Source organism: Anopheles coustani, chromosome X (genome assembly GCF_943734705.1).
Source record: "Anopheles coustani chromosome X, idAnoCousDA_361_x.2, whole genome shotgun sequence".
Classification (NCBI taxonomy): domain Eukaryota; kingdom Metazoa; phylum Arthropoda; class Insecta; order Diptera; family Culicidae; genus Anopheles; species Anopheles coustani.
In genome coordinates, this window is record NC_071290.1 from 14,502,731 (window position 1) to 14,521,595 (window position 18,865).

The following is an 18,865-nucleotide window of genomic DNA, read 5'->3' on the forward strand; positions in this document are numbered from 1 at the left end:
TGACGTAGTAGTAGTCTCTCCCGCTTCTTTCTCTCGCTCTCGCGCGCACTCTGCGTTCTCCCCACCCCCCCCCCAGGTCTACCTCTGGTGCTGGAGTGTGCGAGAGATTCCGGAGTTCGCTGCCTCTGCTAGAGTGGAGTGGCACCGCCGGTATGGTTGGATGGGTGTATGGTGTTGGAGGCTCGATCTTGTGAGCCGTTTGAAAGATGAATGACGGGGTGCTGGAGGGTCCTCCCAAATATATATGCACACAACACAAACACACACACACACACACACACACACACACACACACACACACGTCTCCAGTGAAACACTAACCTTGCCGAAGCGCCAAATGTCCTTTGGGAGAGAGCCGCCCGCTTGTCTAGCCCGCCCGTTCCGCAACTGCTCCGGTATGTGAGGGTCCGGACCTGGAGCGCCGCACCGGATCCAATCGGAGGAGGAGGTTCCGCAGGATCGCCAACTCAAGATCGTCAGCTCGGAAGCCGATTAGAGCCGATCGACAAACCGTTCCCGTCCCCGAGCCCCTACCCTCCGCCGCTGGATGGTTTGCACCCTCCCACACACACACACACACACACACTCCTTGCGTCTCCTCGGAGGAGGACCACTCTTCAGGTTGGGGTTCCGTTTTTTTTTTTTTGCGGATTGTTTCGGCCGGTTACCTGCTGAAGGTGAAGGTCTCTTCTTTTTTGTGGTGCTTCTTGATTGAGTATGGTGTGGGTGCCCGTCGCCTTTGTGTCACTGTTGGATCGCCCCGCTCGGTTGGCTCGGATCAGGTTGGATGCAGCGGTTCCGTTTCCTGCCCGCCCCGGAGCCCTTGTTGCTTTCTTTTCTTTTCTCTTCTGCGCGTTGTTTTTCTTTCGAGTTGAGATTTCGGTGTGGACCAGCCAAACCTAGCACACTCTGGCACCAAAAAAAAAAAAAAACACAAAAAAACACCGCACCGCACCACACCACACACAAACTGTTTACGCTTCCAGATAGGGTTTCGCCGATAGGGGGCGGCGGATGATGGCGGTGGTTGGTTTTCGTCCGGAAAAACACACTGGAACGGTGGTTCTTCTACCCGTGGTGGCCAGAACACCCTTGCCCACCCTTGTGGGGTGTGGGGGGACGGGGACGGGGTACGCGCCCTTCGGAGGGTAGGCTAGTGTCAGGCCGTCCAGGCCGATTGTTTGCTCCCGCGGGTTGCTCGGACCCGTACACCACAGCCGTGACGTGAAGCGCGTACACCTCAACAACCAGCACAAAGTCGAGCTCGAATGGAACGGATGGAAAATTTGTTGCTTCTTCGGTCGGGTGGAAAACGGGGCGCCTGCGCACTCGCCACCGAAATCGGGGCCTCGCTCGTTCCTCGTGTAGGTGTGTAGGTGTGTGTGTGTGTGGGGCGATTTTTTCCTCTCTCTCTCTCACTCTCTCTCCCGTCACTTGCTTTTCCGCTTGCCAGCCTTTTATCCTCCCCCCCCACCGCTCTCGTTATTTCCTTCGCTTCCGTTTGGTCAACCGAACGGTGTGGGTGGCCTCCGGTGGCGGAAATGACAGATATGGCGGGGGGGGAGGGAAGAGGAGAGGGAGGCGAACTGTGTGACACTCTGGAGTAAACGGGGTGTCCAAAAGGAGGGAGGAGGCAGAACTGGGAGTCCCCCCCCCCCCCCGCGCAACCCCCGTTCTAACTGGATCCGTTTCGGGTGGCCTATCCTACTTCCCTTCCCCCCTCCCTCCCCTCCCCGTCTTCACGCACCAGAAGTCCGCCGTGTCTCATCGGAGACAGTTCGTATTCCATTTTATAATTGATTTCACCTGCGTTTCAGCCGAAAGGGTGGGGAGCGGAGGGGACTGTGTGCGAGATGTATCCGGCAAGCGTGGGTGGGGAGGGAGGGAGAACGGGGAAAGGTCCTTGAGGCCTGCGAATGCGTGCGTACGAAGCGTGTAATCGGCTTCGATTTGTAAATCCCACCTCAAACGCAGGAGGAAAGCACCCGGGAAGAAACGGGTGGGATGGGGGGGGGGGGGGAGGGGAGGGCAGAGTCGCTTTCATTTCCAATGTCCAAACCACGGGTATGTGTGTCTCTATCTCCCCGTGTGTGTCTGTCGGTATGTGACCAAATAACCGAAAATCCCCCAAAAATAGAATCCCACCGCAACGGCGTCCTCTCCCCTTCCTCCTCCTCCTCCACCGTCCTTCCAAACCATGTTTCGTTCCAGGCCATCGGCACCCATCAAACCCCTCCGGCGGCACGGGGAGACGTTTATATTTAAATAGACAGATGAAAAACGAGCGTTATGAGTTACGTTACCCGAAACGATGAAGCGACCGGGTTTAGCAAACGAGCTCCGTTTAAGAATTTTAATCAACCGAAATGGTGCGCAAATGAGCGCCAAATCGCCTGCGGGGGGGGGGGGGGGGGGGGGGGAATCGAACGATGTCCACCGTCACCGAACCGAACCAGGTCCGGTCGGAAAGGCGGGGGGGGGGGGGGGGGACGATGTGTTCTGGTGACACCCGACCAAAAACCTGTTGGTCCATTTCGTTTCACAGCTCTGGTGGATGGGGAGAAGGGGGAGGGGAGGGGAGGGGATGGTGCCTTGCTTTGGCGGGAAACCGACCGACCGACCGATCCGTTCTTCGGGGTACTTTCCACTTGCTGCCGGTTAATTTTCCTGGCATCGATCCAATCAGTCCGCAGCCTCCTCGTCTTGTCTTCCGCAGGTGTCGTGCGAGAGGGGGGAAGGGAGCTAAGGGGGGTAATTGTTACCATTTTCCGTCTTTTCCACCCAAAGGCCAATAAATCCGTTTCCAAATTTTTCCAGTAACCTCCCAACGAGAAATTTTTGCGTTATTTTGGCGTAAAAGAATTCTCTTTACACTTGACACTTTGACAGCAGTCAAATGTCATTTTTCTCAGGAGCACTTCCGGGAAAACTTGTATGCAACTTGCACGCAAGTTTTCCCGGATGTTTTGTCTGGGGCACTTCCGGGAAAAATCTAATTTTTTCAGGATTTTTCCGGAATAAAAACCTGAAAACGATGGTGATATCATTGTATTTAAAAATGCTAAAATATAATTTCAAAAAATATATTTTCGGATAATTTAATTCGTTTTACTTACCTACTTCCCATATATTTTCGGATTGAAGTCGATTTTTCGAGCGAAAAAATTCAATTTCCCTCAAAATTTTCGCAAGTTGCATGCAATTTTCACGAAAATTACACCGTAAAAAACACGAACAAAAATTTGCGGTTTTTTTGGCTAAATTGTATGCAAGTTACACGAATTTTTTCCGATTTTTTTAAAACTTGCATGTTAGGTTTTTCAAATTTTTAAACAAAAATCTTCGGTTTTCTTTACAAACTTGCATGGAAAGGACACGCAATTTTTCCGATTTTTTTAAAACTTCTATGCACGCTTAATACAAGTACTTGCATGGAAGACTTGTGTCCGTGACTTTCCATACAAGTGTCCAAGACTTGTGTCCGAGACTTGTATCCGAGACTTCCCAAGGAGAACCGTGCTGCACTTTCCTACCAAAACGTACATGCCTACCAAAAAAACACCGTGTTTTCGGCACAATCGCCGTCCGAAACGTCATGTGCCTTCGATTGTCAACATTTGTTTGGTTTGTAATGAAATCGAAGCAACTTGTTCGGGAACGCGAGTTAAGAATAACGCTTGCGCGGGTTTTTGGGTGTCGGAATCGGAGTGAAGTTTATTGAACAATGTTTTAAACATCATGGAACATGGTAGGAAAAGGGCAGGAAAGGAAACAGGAAGAGACGATGACCCTGTCGAGGCACCCAAACTGCAACGCAGCGTTAATAGTTGGTCGGTGGTGGTTGGACATCGCGGCGATCATCGGTTGTTACGATGTAAAGAGAATTGTTTTACACTTCTTTTCAGAAGTCGGTTTTCACCTAGACTGCATATTAAATCTGCTGCAAAAGAAGGGGTAAAGGAATTCTCAAAAGAAGAGCGGGCAGTTGTTGAAGAGAATTCTTTTACGCCAAAATAACGCCAAAATTTCTCGTTGGAGTGTCAAACGGGAGCACCGAGAAGCTCAACTGTCAACTCAAATCGTACGATCGGTGATTTGACATCCAGATGGCGCTAGTTGTACGAAGCTCCATGCGGTATGCTTTTGAAAACAACATTTAACAACACTTCTGCGTCCGGTACTCTTCCGTTTTTCAACTTCCGTTCTTTCACCCGCCACCAAATGAATAATTCCGCTTTTTGTTTTTGTTTACAGAATGTTTATTTCATCAGTAAGGTAGAAGTGATAGTTTTTAGCAGTAGTACATATATTTGCGCCGTTTTTTGCCGCTTCCGCGTCGTTTGCAAAAGGGGGGTTTTGTTGTTCTCGTTTTTCCTTGTGGGGTGTTTTAGAATTTTCGCGCGCGCATACACATCGACAAACCCGCAGCGGGACATACACACACACACACACACACACACATATGGGGTGAGGGGAAAGCGCTAGTTTGTTTTTCCACGCGCGCCGTTCGCAAACCAAAAAAAAGCTGAGTGTGTGTGTATCTGAGGGGTAGGTGTCGGCTTGTTTTTCCTCACTTTTCGTTACGAAATACTAGCACATAATAATACTTTCCAAAATTTATATAAAAAAAAAACACAAAAAAACAAAAAAAAACAGTACACACGCACACTTTTACTGTGTCATGGGCAAAGCGCAAATCTAGCGGAAGAAAGTGTTTTGGGAAACGATTGAATCTGCTCTCGGGCGTTTTTGACGAAGCGGTAAGATACCGGAAACACACAACTCCGATAGCAAACAACCGTTTGGTATGCCTCGCACTGAACAATATAGGCAAACCGAAAAGCTAACTAAATAAACCCTACTTTTCCCTACGAACCTCTGTGTAGTAAACGCACGCTAGTAGTTCTTTGGAAAGTCGCCAAAAAAAAACGGAGGGGAAACAAAACAATACATAATGCCAAAAAGAAAATACTAACATCAAAATACTGCAATAGTTTACATTATCATCATCATTGTGATTGAGAGAGCGAAGTAAAGGAGAAAACAAAATTACTACCTACAAAACCTACTTCATCTTTGCTCGAGAATGGAAACGTGATGTTAAGTAGAGAGAGGAGAAAAAAAAAAAGCATTCGTCTCTAAATGCGGAATGCCGAAGGTTCTATTCCCGGGGTGTATCGGGAAGGAACAACAAAGCAGGGGAAAACGCAAAAGGGTGGTTCGCGCGCAAAAACATAAATGAATAGCCACAAAGGAGGCTGCTGCTTGAGAGAGGCCCAACCGTATTTTTGTATCGCTTTTCTATAAAATGCCCTTCTTGTTCTCAGTCTACTACCTTAAATAGTTTCGTGTTCCTTCGGTTACTATTTCTCTCCCTTCCTTATTAAATGCACACGGACGCAACACCCCGTCCCTACTGAGGACGGCATTATCCGTTTTCAACGCCTTTCTGTGTTTGTTTCAATCGCGTTTACGCTTCCGCTACCTTCTCAACCTACAACGGATTTTTCGATGGACTGGCGGTTTTCCACATTCTGTTTTTCCTTTTTTCTTTTTAATCTTTGCTCCCTACATAAGTAGCTGTTTTGACCGATAGTCTTTTGAAGACGATGTTCGTTCTTGTGTCCTGTATTCGTGGTATATGTATATGCATCTCTCTCTTCATCTCTCTCGCAAGCTGTGAGCTTCTTCCCTAGTAATTGCGGCGATTGGACAATGCGGATTTGTGTGTGGGGGGTGGGCGGCGGGTGGTGCTGGTGCCTCTGGCCCCCAAAAAACCCCCCTCTTCCGCACCAACCACACATTCGTTTGATTTTCATCATTGTTTTTCATTTTTAGGCGATCTGTGATAAAATTATTCCATTTTTGTATCCCTTATTATTTGATAATGTTTCTCATATCCTCATTTTAAAATTCGCTCGCCAATCCTACCTCTCCGGTTTTTCCACCGTTCCACGATCAAAATGCATGTTCACGTACTCTCGTTTCCTGATCTATCTTCCTTTTGTTTTTTTAGTACGAGGAGAAGTAGTATAGCTTTATCACTCCTTACATATTAATATCTGCTTCGTTGAAGAAAATTGCATAGTATCAAACATCCCTGCCCTCTCACTCTACCTTCCCAGTTGCTCGCCCGCCTTCCTCCTCCGGCCCATTCGGTTTTGCTCATTCGCTTTCTTATTATGTTATGCGGTAGAAAATATATGCTGGTTGTTCCTTAGTTCACTACTTCTTTTCTTGTTGCCATGGTTCGTTTCGTAATGTGTGCTCCTTTGTTTCGCATTACCTCTGCTTGCTCTACAAAGCAATCAAAACAGTCTTTTTTTCTTCATTTTAATTCGTGTAAACGTGCTCAATAATAACTCGTCGGCTCGAAATCGCCTCCCGAACGCGCCATGGCTCCCTCCTCCCTTTCTCGAGTGGAAGTGAAATTTAGGAATTTTTGGCCCTTTATAAGTTTATGCCACCGATTTCACCGGGTAAGCCACAACATTATATCGTACATCGCCGAACTTTCGCCGCGATATATTTTAGGTAAAGTTTAAGATAAAAAAAAACAGTGTTTGCAAGGCGTTCAACCTTTGAGGTCTTCGCGGTACATGGTCTTGGCAGGTTTTCGCTAGATGAGGAAAGAAAATGGAAGTTGAGTTTTGATTTCTTACAATCCGTACCGATAGGATAAGTCTATATACGTTGCTTCTTCCTGCACGTGTGTTTCACAACTGGTTATTCGATTACGGCTAGCATAACACCGTTGAATGAGCTTTTTTGAAGTGATGTTCGGTTTGAAGTAGTGATGGACCCTCCTTCTTCTATTCTGCTACCTTCAGTACCGGTCGCGCTTGTGCTTTTGCGACCGTCCACAACCTTTTCATTCAACACATACGTTTTAGTCTTTTTCGATTCGATAAAAAAATTGGTAAAGATTGGTTTTCAATGTTACACACCGCAAGTGTTTGATTACTCTCGTTTTTTTCTTTGTATCGGTTGTTGTTCGGCAACCAAGGAACCGCGATTTCGGGATTGACTTCTGCTTCTCGGCCATCATCTTTCGCTACTGCTGCTGCTGCTGCTTCTGCTGCTGGTTATAATTTTATTTTCCTGTTTTGCTGCTGGTGCTTTGGCTGTGGCGCTGCCCAGCCCCCGTTCCTCTTCCTACCGCCACCACTGGTGTGTTGTTGTGGCCGCCTTACACGGTTGGAGCTTCGGCCAAGCGTTGGCAAAGCTCCGGAACGAGACGCGGGCCTGGTGGGGCGTGCTGCTGTGTGGAGGGGTTTTTTTGGCGTGCGGGAAAACTTTAGGCGCGCTTCTCCTCCGCGATGATTTCGGCCGTCGGGAGCGGATTCTTCTCGAGCGTCTCGGCGTGCTTCAGGCGCGACGTGTCGAACGACTCGATGCCCTCAATGAAGCGCTGCACACCCTTTTCCGCTTGGATCGCTGGAAGAAAACGAAGAGCGAGCATGAAAACAACACGCGGGAAAGGTGAAAATCTATCGGTATCGTAAGCAAACGAACCGGTACGAAACGTCGGTGCTACAAGAACGTGTATGGAAAAAGAAGCGGTTAGCGCGAGCTGAAATTCGCAACCGAATTTTCCCTCTCCCCCCATCCCCTAACGAACGTCCCGAGGGGAACCATACCGGAAGATACGAGAAGGAGTAGTGTGCGTGTTCATAACTCAAAGAAAAAAAGAAAGAAAGAAAGAAAGAAGGAAAAACGGCCGAGAAGCGTACAGGAACAGGTGCCGGTGAGGTTTGCGATCGGTTTGCGAAAAATGCGAAGAAGACAAACACCAATCGAAGCTTGCACTGCACGGTGGCAATGACCGCACCGGTTGTCTAGCTTCATCAAATTTCAACATCTTAGCGAGCGTCAGCGAAGTGAAACCAATGCGAGAATTAGTTCGCAGTGAGCAGGAGGGAACGTAACCAAAATAAAATATTCATCTACTTCTAAAACGCGCCACGTGTTTCCTCAATACTAACTATTTTTTGACTGTATCAAACATTACAGGAAGCGGTAGAGCATGTGCTATAACTTTTACAACCCGGTCCTGGAGGGCACAATATTCATTCCATGCAGCTTCCAATAAAGAATTGAAACATATGAAGGTTCCAATTTAGTCATCCAATTTGCACGCTCTCTTAAATTTTAAAACGTACCTCATCCGACCATCAAACAAAACTATGTTTTTATGACATTATAATTTTTAATGCCCAGTCAGTCTTGTTTTGAAATAGCACGGAAAGCAAGATAAGTATATGCTTGGAGTTAGTACAGCATACTGTAAACAAGAAATTTTATTCCTTATAGGCAAATGTGTTTTTTGCTAGAATCATCTGCAAGCTTAATTATTTGACTTTCGATAAAATTGTTTGTTTTACAAGGTTGAAGCGTGTTTCGATGCTGCTTTAATATCGCACGAGGTGTTAATAGAGGTAAGATCCATAGACGAGCCAGCTCTCTTTGTTGACATAGTTCAAGGTCCAAAGACCCGGGACGGGGTTGTCCGGCATATTTTTCCTAACTCGTCAAACATCTGCCCCGGGTGGATCAATCAACGACTCGGCGAACAACGAAGATACATTCTGCTGGTGCACGTGGATCGGCAGCTAAGCAGATGTAGATAAGAAACGTTCGCATACCCGAAGGTGAGGGATCGTGCATATTGCTCTTACTATCAGCATACAGCAAGAGTTCATGTCGACCATCGAGTAGTGTGCATTCCGTGCCGCAGCACTGCGGGATCTTCAATAGCAACACGTCCCATGATGATGGGTCTTAATCAGCGCGCTCTGCAACAACTCATTGGCATTGGAGCACGTCTGCGTCGCGAACGAGATGAGCAACGTTAGTTCGAAGCAGAACGAAGAAGCAACACTGTGTGTTGTCGCAGCAGCGCAGCAGCAGCATTCCATTCCGGTGACGCTTTGCGCCTGAAATATAGCCTCCCTCTCCCCGCTTTTTTTCCCAGTGTCACATCGTGACGTGCCTTGCACGCCCTCCCCTCTCCAACCCTTTAGGTTGCGAGCTTCCCCCTCATTACCTTCCTGGTCCGGTAGCGGGTTCTTCTCCTTGGTCTCGGCGTGCTTCAGGCGGGACGCGTCGAATCCCTCGATGCCCTCGATGACGCTGCGCTGCGCCTTCTCGCACTTGACGTCGGCGGCGGTCGGCAGCACGTTCTTCTCCTGTGTGTCCGCCTTCGCCAGCGTTTCCGGGCGGAACGACTCGAGCTCGCTCTTGAAGTCGGCTCCGACGCGCGGGTACGAGGCGGGTGCGGCTTCCTGTCCGGCGGATTCCATCGTGTTTTGCTTGGTTGGCTGGGTACGAGAGGTTGGTGGTATATGCGTTTTTTTTTTGCGAAACACGCGTGGAAGAGCTCGGTTTGGCTACAGGTCTTTCGTCTCTCGTTCGCTGGATAACCCCACGACGCTATTTGGTGTCTCTGTTGGATTTTAGGGGAATAAAGCGAAAGAAGGGGAAAAAAGGAAACAAAACTGTTATTAGAGATCTTTGTGGCTGGCTGACGGTGCGATATACATGTTTGGATGTTTGCTTCCTTTCGTAACCTCGAAAGGGACGCGGACACAAAAAAGGCAGCAAAGAGGCAAGGCGAACAACTTGACAGCCCTAACGAACGCGCGCAGCAATGGCAAAGTGCGCACAATGCTCTAATACTAGGCAATCGGTCTCCAAAAAGGCAAAGCCATCACATTTTACATTCCCCAAGACCGGTTTTCTCCAAAACTGCCACTCCGAGGGCTCTCGGTGCTGCTGTTAGAGGGTACCATACTTCAAAAACGCTGCCCAGGACCCCTAGCAGTTCCCTCGACGATGTTGGTCAAGGTCCATCCGACCATCGCTTTCTCCTCCCATCACGCGTCCTCTCCACCGTCGTCATTGCACAGTGGCGTCGTGGACGTTACCGTCGTGCAGTGCGCGCCAATTGAGGGAAGAAATAAAACGTTAAGTATCAGCGCGATCAGCACCAACTGCTGAAGCAACGCACATATATGGCAAGTGGCGGGACCACTGTTGTGTCCGATGGACCGGACGGACGGACAAACGACGTCAAGCTTTTGTAGTGGGGTCCATAATAGTGATGTGCGTACTGAGTAAGAATGAGGGAGTGAGCAGAACTCTTATTATTGAATCTATAGATTTAATTCCCAACGGACGGTTTTTATATCGAAATCACAAAGTAGTGAATAAGTTAAGTAAAAAAGTTAATAGTTGCCACAGCGATTCTAATTCAAACTTAAGAGTGGTTAAAGAGTTTAAATCGGCACAGGATCGAATCCCAATCAAGGCTTCAAAAATCCCAAACTGCGGTTTGAATTTCAACCAGAGTCTTGGACCCATAAGAGTAATTTAAAGAGTAAAAACTACCTAGCCTAGTAAGAAAGTATGTTCATGATGTCTTTGGCAAAAAAAAAAAGTATCAAAATGTATTTGTACTCATTCATCACGCATTTTCCGTTGATATACATTGTTTTAGTACACCTGGTTAGGATTCGAATTCCTGATAGGGATTCCAATCCCTGTTTGGGGTTTCGATTTTTTATTACGGATTCAGATCTCTATGGCGACTAGTACCTCTTGTACTCACTCTTGAAATTCGAATCGCGATGGCGACTTGCAATTGTTTTACACACCGATTCATTCGTTTGGGATGTGAATCCCTGCTAAAAATTCGTGCCCCTGTTACGTGTAACTGAAAGGTTGGAATCATCGCGATGACTGTTCAGTGTGATTCAAATCTCGAAAAAGAGTTGTTATTCTCATCACTAGTCCATAGCACAGTCGTATTCGTTGCGCCCAAACATCGCCATCGGTGCGCCGCAGCAGTGTCGCATTTAATTGCAATCTGGTGACGAACAGCGTGTGTGTGTGTATTCGGATTCGTCTGGGACATGGTGGAGAATGTGGTTAGGTGATTCACCCAGCCCTTGTCCTCCGTTCCACCGTGGTCGTCGTCGTTGTCCGATGGACATGCTGGCAACACACCGCTGCTTTTCACTGATTTATGCCATTTATGGACATCTCCAACCTCTAGGTTGTTTTCGAACCGTCTCCCCAAACCCCCCCTCCTGCCCCCGTCTCCTCTCACTCGATCATTCTCTCTCTCGATCCTCGTCCTCCTCCAGGTGGTCTTGCCTTTTGCGGCGCACGCACATATGTACGTGAAATTGAGGCTTGTCCCCTCCGCGAGGCCTTGCGTCGCGTTTTCGAGGGACGCCACTCGTCGTCGCGCTCGTTTGCCCATTCCGGGAAACTGGGGCCTTCACAGTCCTGCCCGCCGCACCGACACCGATCTCTGCGGCGCTTGTCCGCGGCTCGGCGGCGGCTCGATTCGGCAAAAGGTGTATCCGCGAGAAACGGGTCGAAAAGACCGGAGGGTTTTGCTCGCGTGTGTGCACGACGGTGTGGCCGTTTCGTTTTGTACACTCCCACACGGGGATTGTGTGACCCCACGGGGAGGGGACAAGCGACGGGGACGAGAACGACAGACTGTGTGAATGGGGTGTCCTTTTTGGAAGGCGAAGTTTGGGCACACGGGAGAGAGTCCCAACAGCAGCAAGCGCGGGAGACCTTTAGCCTTTCAATTCCCAAAACCGTGAACTTTCGCTAGAGACACACAAGAAGATCGACCTCACACCGAAATGGTCGGGTACATCACACACACACACAACGAAAAGAGAACGGGCTATCAAAATACCTTACCATAATGGACGGAAGAGGACTCTTGGCGATGGTTTTCTCGCTCGATGCGTGAAGCGAGCTTCGAGAAAGAGATCTGAACGTGTCATTGGGATGCGATCAAACGATGACACACATTACACGAGATAAAAACCCGACGTTTGCCCAATCAGTTACATCAGAGCAGCATCCCCAAGGTATCCTAAACAGTAGTGACCCTAAAACGACCGGGTGGTTGTTAGTCTCGCTCTAAGACCTGGCGCAACGTTTAAGGCGACGGTATTTTACCAGATTTCCATTCGAGTACCACATGCCGACCGGACCCATCTAAGGCTGGGCAGTCAACATGGTGTCGTTCACGGACAACCGGTGTACAAGTCACAGACCCCGGGAGATGGAGCTAACGGGCCGCGTTGGATCAACAACACGCACATTGGATGCGTTAAGCCGTTCGCCAAAGCGGCGATCCATGAAGAACGCTTCGGCTCTATATGTCGGAGAAAAGGCAGCCAATTTTATTGCACAAAACCGACGACGACGACGACGATGACCCCATTTTTTTCTGCCTGTGTGTTTGGTCGACCGAAGGCGCCAGGAGGCACCACCTTTTATCATCACCACGGGTGAGAGAGGGGGGACAGGGCAGGTGCAGTGCAACCCGGAGAATACCGGTTATTTTTGTGGGCTCCGCCCGCGCCCTTCCCGTCTGCAAGCATATCTCTCCCCCGCGCGCGTCCACAAACCAGTGCGGAAGAGAAACGAAAGAAAGAAAGCGGAGCCCTCAGCACCCCAATCGCGGGTTCTAATTTATGACCAATTACCGGGACCTTCGCCTTCTTCCTTCCGATCGATTGCATTTTCGCTGCCTTTTTTAAAAAACGTTGGTAATTAGGCATGGCGATTGACTGTGGCGCTGTGGATGCTTCATTGTTAACTGATTTTGTGTGTGCTTGTGTCCCTTTTACAATGGATTCTTCTCACATTTTCTAAACCCATCGCTTTCAATTGATTCTTTTTAGCGTTATACGACTCACTACGGCGATAGGGGAGATATCGAATCTGGATTCAAACCGGTGCTGACGCGGTGACACAGAATGTCCTGTGAAATATGCATATGCCTTTACCCGCTCCACCAAACGGCACTACTTCGTACTCGATGGCGTATGATCGATTTGATGATCTCTCGAGATTGTGATTGGCCCGGTTCGCTTTGAAGAAGTTTTGCCTTATTCTGTTTCCCTTCTTCACGTCGCCACGCAACAGGGAACGAACAACCGAAGCACAAGAAGCAACTGGAACCTCGGTACAGCGAGTACAAGTAGCCGTTAAAAATGGGCATTGCTAATGAAGCCCGAATCTTGATCGCGGTGCGCACACGAAGAGAACCGACCGGTGTATAGCTGAAAAATTAATGCAACACTGTACACCAGGCGAGTCCAGCGGGCAGAGAATGTCCATCATCATCATCATCATCGGAGCATCCGAAAAAAAAATGGGAAGAAGAACCAGGGGGTGTTGCCCGGGAGAGGGTGGGAATGGCGAAAAACGGAAAATTAATCCGAATAATAATCGGTAAGCACGCTTGAAAGAGCTGAGAAGAGAGAGAGAGAGAGGGAGAGAGGCCCAACTATCACTGTACATATAAAAATATATAAAAATAAATATATATATACACCTTTACACATCGATCGTGTTCCTTTTTGCTGCACTCTTTCCCTACCCCCACCCTTTGCCGCCACAAGCAACCGTTTTCCATCTTTTCCTCTAGGTTTTTATTGCCTACGTCTATCTCTCAGCTTCCCCTTTCGCGTCGGGCGAATCGTGATGCGAAACGGACCAGAACAGCGCGAACCAACAGCGAAAGGCTTTTTGGACGAGATGGACACGCCGGGGGGGCAGGGACGAGTTGCTGCTAGCCGAGTGTCCACCCTCCCTCCCTCCCTTGCTGCATCCATTAAAACCCCTTTTGCGAACCCTGGGATGTTGCGGGATTCCAACAACAGCCGCGCGTCCGGTCAACGTGTGGTTCCTTACTTTCTTCTCTCCCATATTCGTGGGCGCCCAATGCGTTCCACCCCCCCCCCCCCTCCCACTGCTGGAGAAGTCACATCCGAAAAACGGCGGCCCGCGTGACTCATCAGCAGGAAAAGGGCATCGACGCATTGAATAACAATCCTAGGGCTCGAAAACGTGATTTGTGTGCCTTGCTGCTGCCTCCACCGGGAAAGAAAGCAAGCAAGAAAGGGCAGCAAACGTAAAAAAAAGACCCCCGTTACATGTGGCGCAACCGTATAGGCCCGAGTAATCAACACACGCAGCTTGGAAAAAGAAAATCGTAAAGCGGACAAGAAAACACAGTGGATAAAAAAATATGCTGACGGGGAACTGTACCATATAAGAAGGGAGGAAGAAAAAAAACGCACAACATTGGGCCGCAAAAGAACACAAACATGCTTCGCCTGTTCGCATGACCGAACCCTTGCTTCTTATCGTCGCATACACCACCCCATTCACCGCTCCCTCCCTCGCATGGCCACAAAATAGTTCAAACGAACGAAGCAACGTTGGAAGCGGTCCCTTTATGTTACATGATGTTTTTAATTTTTATATTATTAATTGTTATTTTAATTTACAAAATTAACTATGTGCCGCCACCGGTGGTGGGGGAGTTGTGAACGTAAGGTTCGCGGGTGTTGCCAACGAGAACCAATTTCATTTTCTCATTTGCAAGATAAGGGAAAAGAAAAGAACGTCCCGTTTGGCGTTCTCTTATAACCCAAGCGGGGATGTTGAAAGCATATATTTCATTTGAAAAAAAAAAAACACAAAAAATACTCGGCCGACTATTTGGACTGGAACTTATATTGACCAAACATGCACGGCCCGTGAATCAATCATCCGGAAAGGAAAACAAACTGAAACCGACTTGAAATGGGGACGGATGTATGCGGGGCTTGCCTCGCCGATCGACAAAATATATGCCCTCGCGAAACGAACTTCCAAACCCTCGTCGGCTCGTGGGCGCGGTTCAAAAAAACACACCTTCCGATAATTTCGCTTGTTCCGTTTGGCGGATGGCGGTGGAATCAACTGGCTAACCGACCCCGAGAACACGTCATCCCCGTTTCGCAGTTCAGCCTGATAACAACCTCCCTTTTCGCTGTGCAATGATAGGGCGCAGTGATTCGAAAATGCAGCTGATGATCGTGTTCCATCATTTTACTTCGTGGTGGAAAGGGGAATAAAACAAAGTGTCCCAACCACTGGAATAGAACAGAGAAAAGTGTGTTTTAAATAAGTAATGTTGTTCTTTTTTTTTGTCGCCGAGCGCAAGGCCTTCAACATCACATAGTCTCGCCCGTTTCCGGTGCGGGAAGATCACGTCGTTCGCGGTTGCCTCTTGCAATCCGATTCCGCCGAAGCGGCCGGAGGGCACAGGTGCATCCGAGACAAGGAAGACACACGGGATATTGCTCGCTGCGTGAGTGTGTATGTGTCGCCTTCCTGTACTCCAAGATGGTCTTGTGTTTTCGGCACGGGGGGGTGGAGATGGGAGATGGGGGTGTCGATTTTGCCGTCTCGAGTTCCACAAGCTCGGTGCAGTATGTATCTCTGCTGCGGTTTGTTCGTGCATCGTACTTTGCCTTTTCCTTTTCATCTTAGCTCGTTCTCATTCTCACTCGCTCACACACACGCTTACCTTCTCTCTTTGCGACCAACGCCCTAAAATGGCTTGAAGGAAACACATGTGTTATAAGAAGGACCTACATTAGTCACAACCATACTGGACACTGGAGTGAAGTGTGTTTCGACGACAGTGGGACGAACGAAACCCAAAATGCCAGTAAGAACGGGGTGATGATATTTTTCCTTGTTTTCTTCGCAATCGGACATGGAACCATGTGTGCAAACGGATGTTGTGTTTCCATGGCCGTTCGCCATTATTTTTGTTTGCTTTGCTGAACCATATGGGGCGGCTCCGGCAAAAGGGTTTTCCCTCTTTCGATGTGGCAACGATATATGCAACTTGTAGCCAAACGCGTCCCGAACGGTGGAAAACCCTATAGAACCGGGGGCGGCTAGGGCTTGGTGTGTTGTATGTTCGTGCAAACTGAAACACATGCATCCCGAGCTGCATGCAGGAGGAGACATCGAGACACATGCCCGGTTTCCGGGCAATGCCTTTGGCGGAGGTTAAAAGGAAAAAGAGAGGAAACATAAACCCACCACTACTTGCCAGTGCAAGTGTGGAAATGGAAATCTGGACATTCCACGAACTGTATGCACTGTGTATGCTATTGCGTAGTGGTGAGACCGTGGTGGTTGCAAATGAAAATGTCGAGTTGCTTGACTTCGGGAAAAGCGCATTTGCCCAAGAAGAGTGCAGGGAGTGCAGGGAGTGCAGGGAGTGCAGGGAGTGCAGGGAGTGCAGGGAGTGCAATGCGCGCGCGCTTGCGTGTGTGTGGGAGTGTATGTGATGCACGGAAGCACCAGTTGCAAGCCCACCAACTCGCCGGAAGGACCGGGAGACACAATGCGATTGTCCTCTGGTTCAAAATCAATAAACGCAATCCACTTTCACTCGCCATTGATCGTTTCAGGGCGGGAGGGGGGTTTTGGCAAGCAGACTAGCTTGAATTTGATGTGAATGGATTTTCATCGGGTGGCGCACAACATTCGCAGCGAAACGGTTGGTTCGTCTTGTTATTTGTTTAATTGTCAGAAAGCACAAAATGAAGCACAAAGAGGGCCCCTCTTCCAATATGACTCACTCCAGCCCCGACCAAGAAACGGGCACACAAACACACATGTGGCGGAAAGAAAGGGGCGGGAGGGACAATGAGGCCAGTTGATGAGTCACCCTATATGCACTCCAGCACCAAAATTACACCCCACCCAGTGCTGGGGAAAGTTAGGGTGGAAAAGTAGGCAATGAAGAAAGACGATCCTCGCAAAAAAGACACCGACACACACAAACATAAAATCATACTTATGTGGCGCGCGGTGATGGGCGAAGGGGCGGAGGGCAAGTAGAACATAAAAAAGTAGAATAAAGAGAAAAGAGAGTAGTTACATTTTGTTCTTCTTTTGCCATCGTTCATGCTTTTCACGATTTTTTCCATAAATTTTACATCGTTTTCGCTCCGCTACGCCCGGAATGCATGGACGGCGTGTGGGTGCCGGCCATTGCCGGAATAAACCAAGGGTCTCCCCCCTGCACCCTCATTTCTTTCCCCATTCCGGAATAGGATGGTTTTCCATCGTTCTGCCGGAGAACACGCCATTGCGTTATTTATCCTTCCTTTGTGTGTTGCCGGCATATGCGCAAACTCTCCGATCAAATTCGCACATCTGCACGCGCAAATAAAAAAGCCGGCTCGCCGGTTTGGAAAAAAGCGGAAACTAAAGGAAGATAGTAAAAAAAAATAACAATGGAACACTCCAGGTTGCGTTGGCGTGTCCGGCAGACTTTTTCTTGGCCCGCGGGCGATGTTCAAGTAAAGAGTACTGCTTTAGCTCCACACAGCAAAGCTACAAAAATGGATCGTTCCATGCACATGAAACTTCAACTGAAGCACCAAAGAAACCGGCGAAATTAAATGAGTACTTATTTGCTTCCCCCTCGAAGCAAGATGTCTCCAAACGGTGAACAAGTGGAGATCCAAAAGAAAGATAAAAAACATACTAATCCATCCAACGTACTGGTATACAAGTGAAAATGATAAAAATTGAGAAAGTATAATTTGCTTACATGGTAACTTCGAGTTCCGGGCTGGCGAAACTAAAAAAGGATGCGTCGCTTGATGAAGGGTTCTTTTAACGTTTATATCACAAATGCTTCACTGCACTGGGGAACACAGAGTAGATTAAAAAAATGGATTGAATAATTGACAAGAAAAAAAAAGATGCACTTTCTAAAGGGAAAATAGACTGATCGAATGTGGCTGGTTAATTTGAACTGAGACTGAGAACACTGACTCGAAAGCAAGCTCTATCTACCGGGGGAAAACACTTAACGATTTGTTGAGAAGACAAATGCACTAACGGGTGTGGAAAAGCTAGGTTTTCGGTTGAATGTTGGCTGGCTCTTCTGCTGTTGCTGCTGCTGCTGCTGCTCGCCGTACTAGTCCGGATGGAAGCACAATTGCAAATGGTAAGCTGACGAAGCCGGCCGTTGAATACATAGCAGCGGGCGAGGACACCAATACCGGCGCAGAGCCATTGGTTCTTACACTGCAGGGCACGCATCCCTTTGGCGGCCGCTAGGCTGCGGTGTGCGTGCAAACGGTCCGCTCGACGGCGCGTGCTGGTGTACGTATGACCCCTAGTCGTTGGGTAACGTTTTCAGACGTGGATCGAATGGCTGGACAAACATGGCGACCGCCGAGCGACTTCGAGCATAAATTTACGTTGCTGGAGTGCTACCGGTGCGCTTGTTTCATTTTTTCCTTCCTCCTTTGGGCCCTCCCGATGTGTCACGGCTGGGTCCGATTGATGGCAATTTAGGGCATCGCGCCGAGCGCGGCGAGGCCAACGTTTTTTGATCATGCATCGAACTGGATGTGGATGGAGGTTTCGTTTTCGCCACCGGTGAATGCATCCGCCAAAAACCAGTGCATCGATTGACGGAGAAAAATTTGGTTTCTGCCCAAATGCATCTACGGGACTGTACGCCTTCAAGGACGCAGGATGGTATGTATTTAGAATTTATTTTTTCAGCAACTTGCTTGAAGCATATCGGCTAGCATTACGGAAACAAATCTACACCATCTTTTCGGCTGGGAAGAATAGGAAAAACCTTCCATTTGCGCCGAAGTTTCCATTCCGGGAGCCGAATAGAGTATTCCACGGTCCATGTGGTCGCACACACTGTGGGCACCGAAGGGGCAATGGAATTATTAGAATTGCAATAAAACGCCTTTTGCTCATTGCCTTCAAATTACGAGCCATATCCATCCGGTCGAGGTAGCGCTGCCCAAAAACCAAAAAGAACAGAAAAGCCCCGTTCGTTCGGGCGCCGATGGAGGTAAAAAACCACGGACAATAAAAAAAAAAGAGCGCCCAGGGCTGGTGGACGCAGGAGTTGTTAAAACTATCGATGCCTTTTCGACGGAAAATAGATACAACATACAGGCCGAGGCACAGGCGCGCAGGGCAGGTTACC

General features: G+C 48.6%; 1 protein-coding gene across 2 annotated transcripts; it reads right to left on the minus strand.

The window, feature by feature from the left end:
- Positions 1–4,983: 4,983 nt before the first annotated feature.
- On the minus strand, positions 4,984–17,847 carry LOC131269666 (thymosin beta). 2 transcript variants are annotated; one of them, XM_058272148.1, is made up of 4 exons: positions 17,747–17,847; positions 17,453–17,548; positions 9,047–9,445; positions 4,984–7,437 (listed from the first exon to the last, which is right to left on the minus strand). In XM_058272148.1, exons 3-4 carry the CDS (start codon positions 9,300–9,302, stop codon positions 7,298–7,300), a joined length of 396 nt encoding a protein of 131 aa, XP_058128131.1. In that variant the 5' UTR covers positions 9,303–9,445; positions 17,453–17,548; positions 17,747–17,847; the 3' UTR covers positions 4,984–7,297. The 2 variants fall into 2 exon arrangements, with proteins under 2 accessions (XP_058128131.1, XP_058128132.1); XM_058272149.1 differs by having other exon boundaries at positions 17,453–17,543; positions 17,747–17,823.
- Between the last annotated feature and the right edge of the window lie 1,018 nt (positions 17,848–18,865).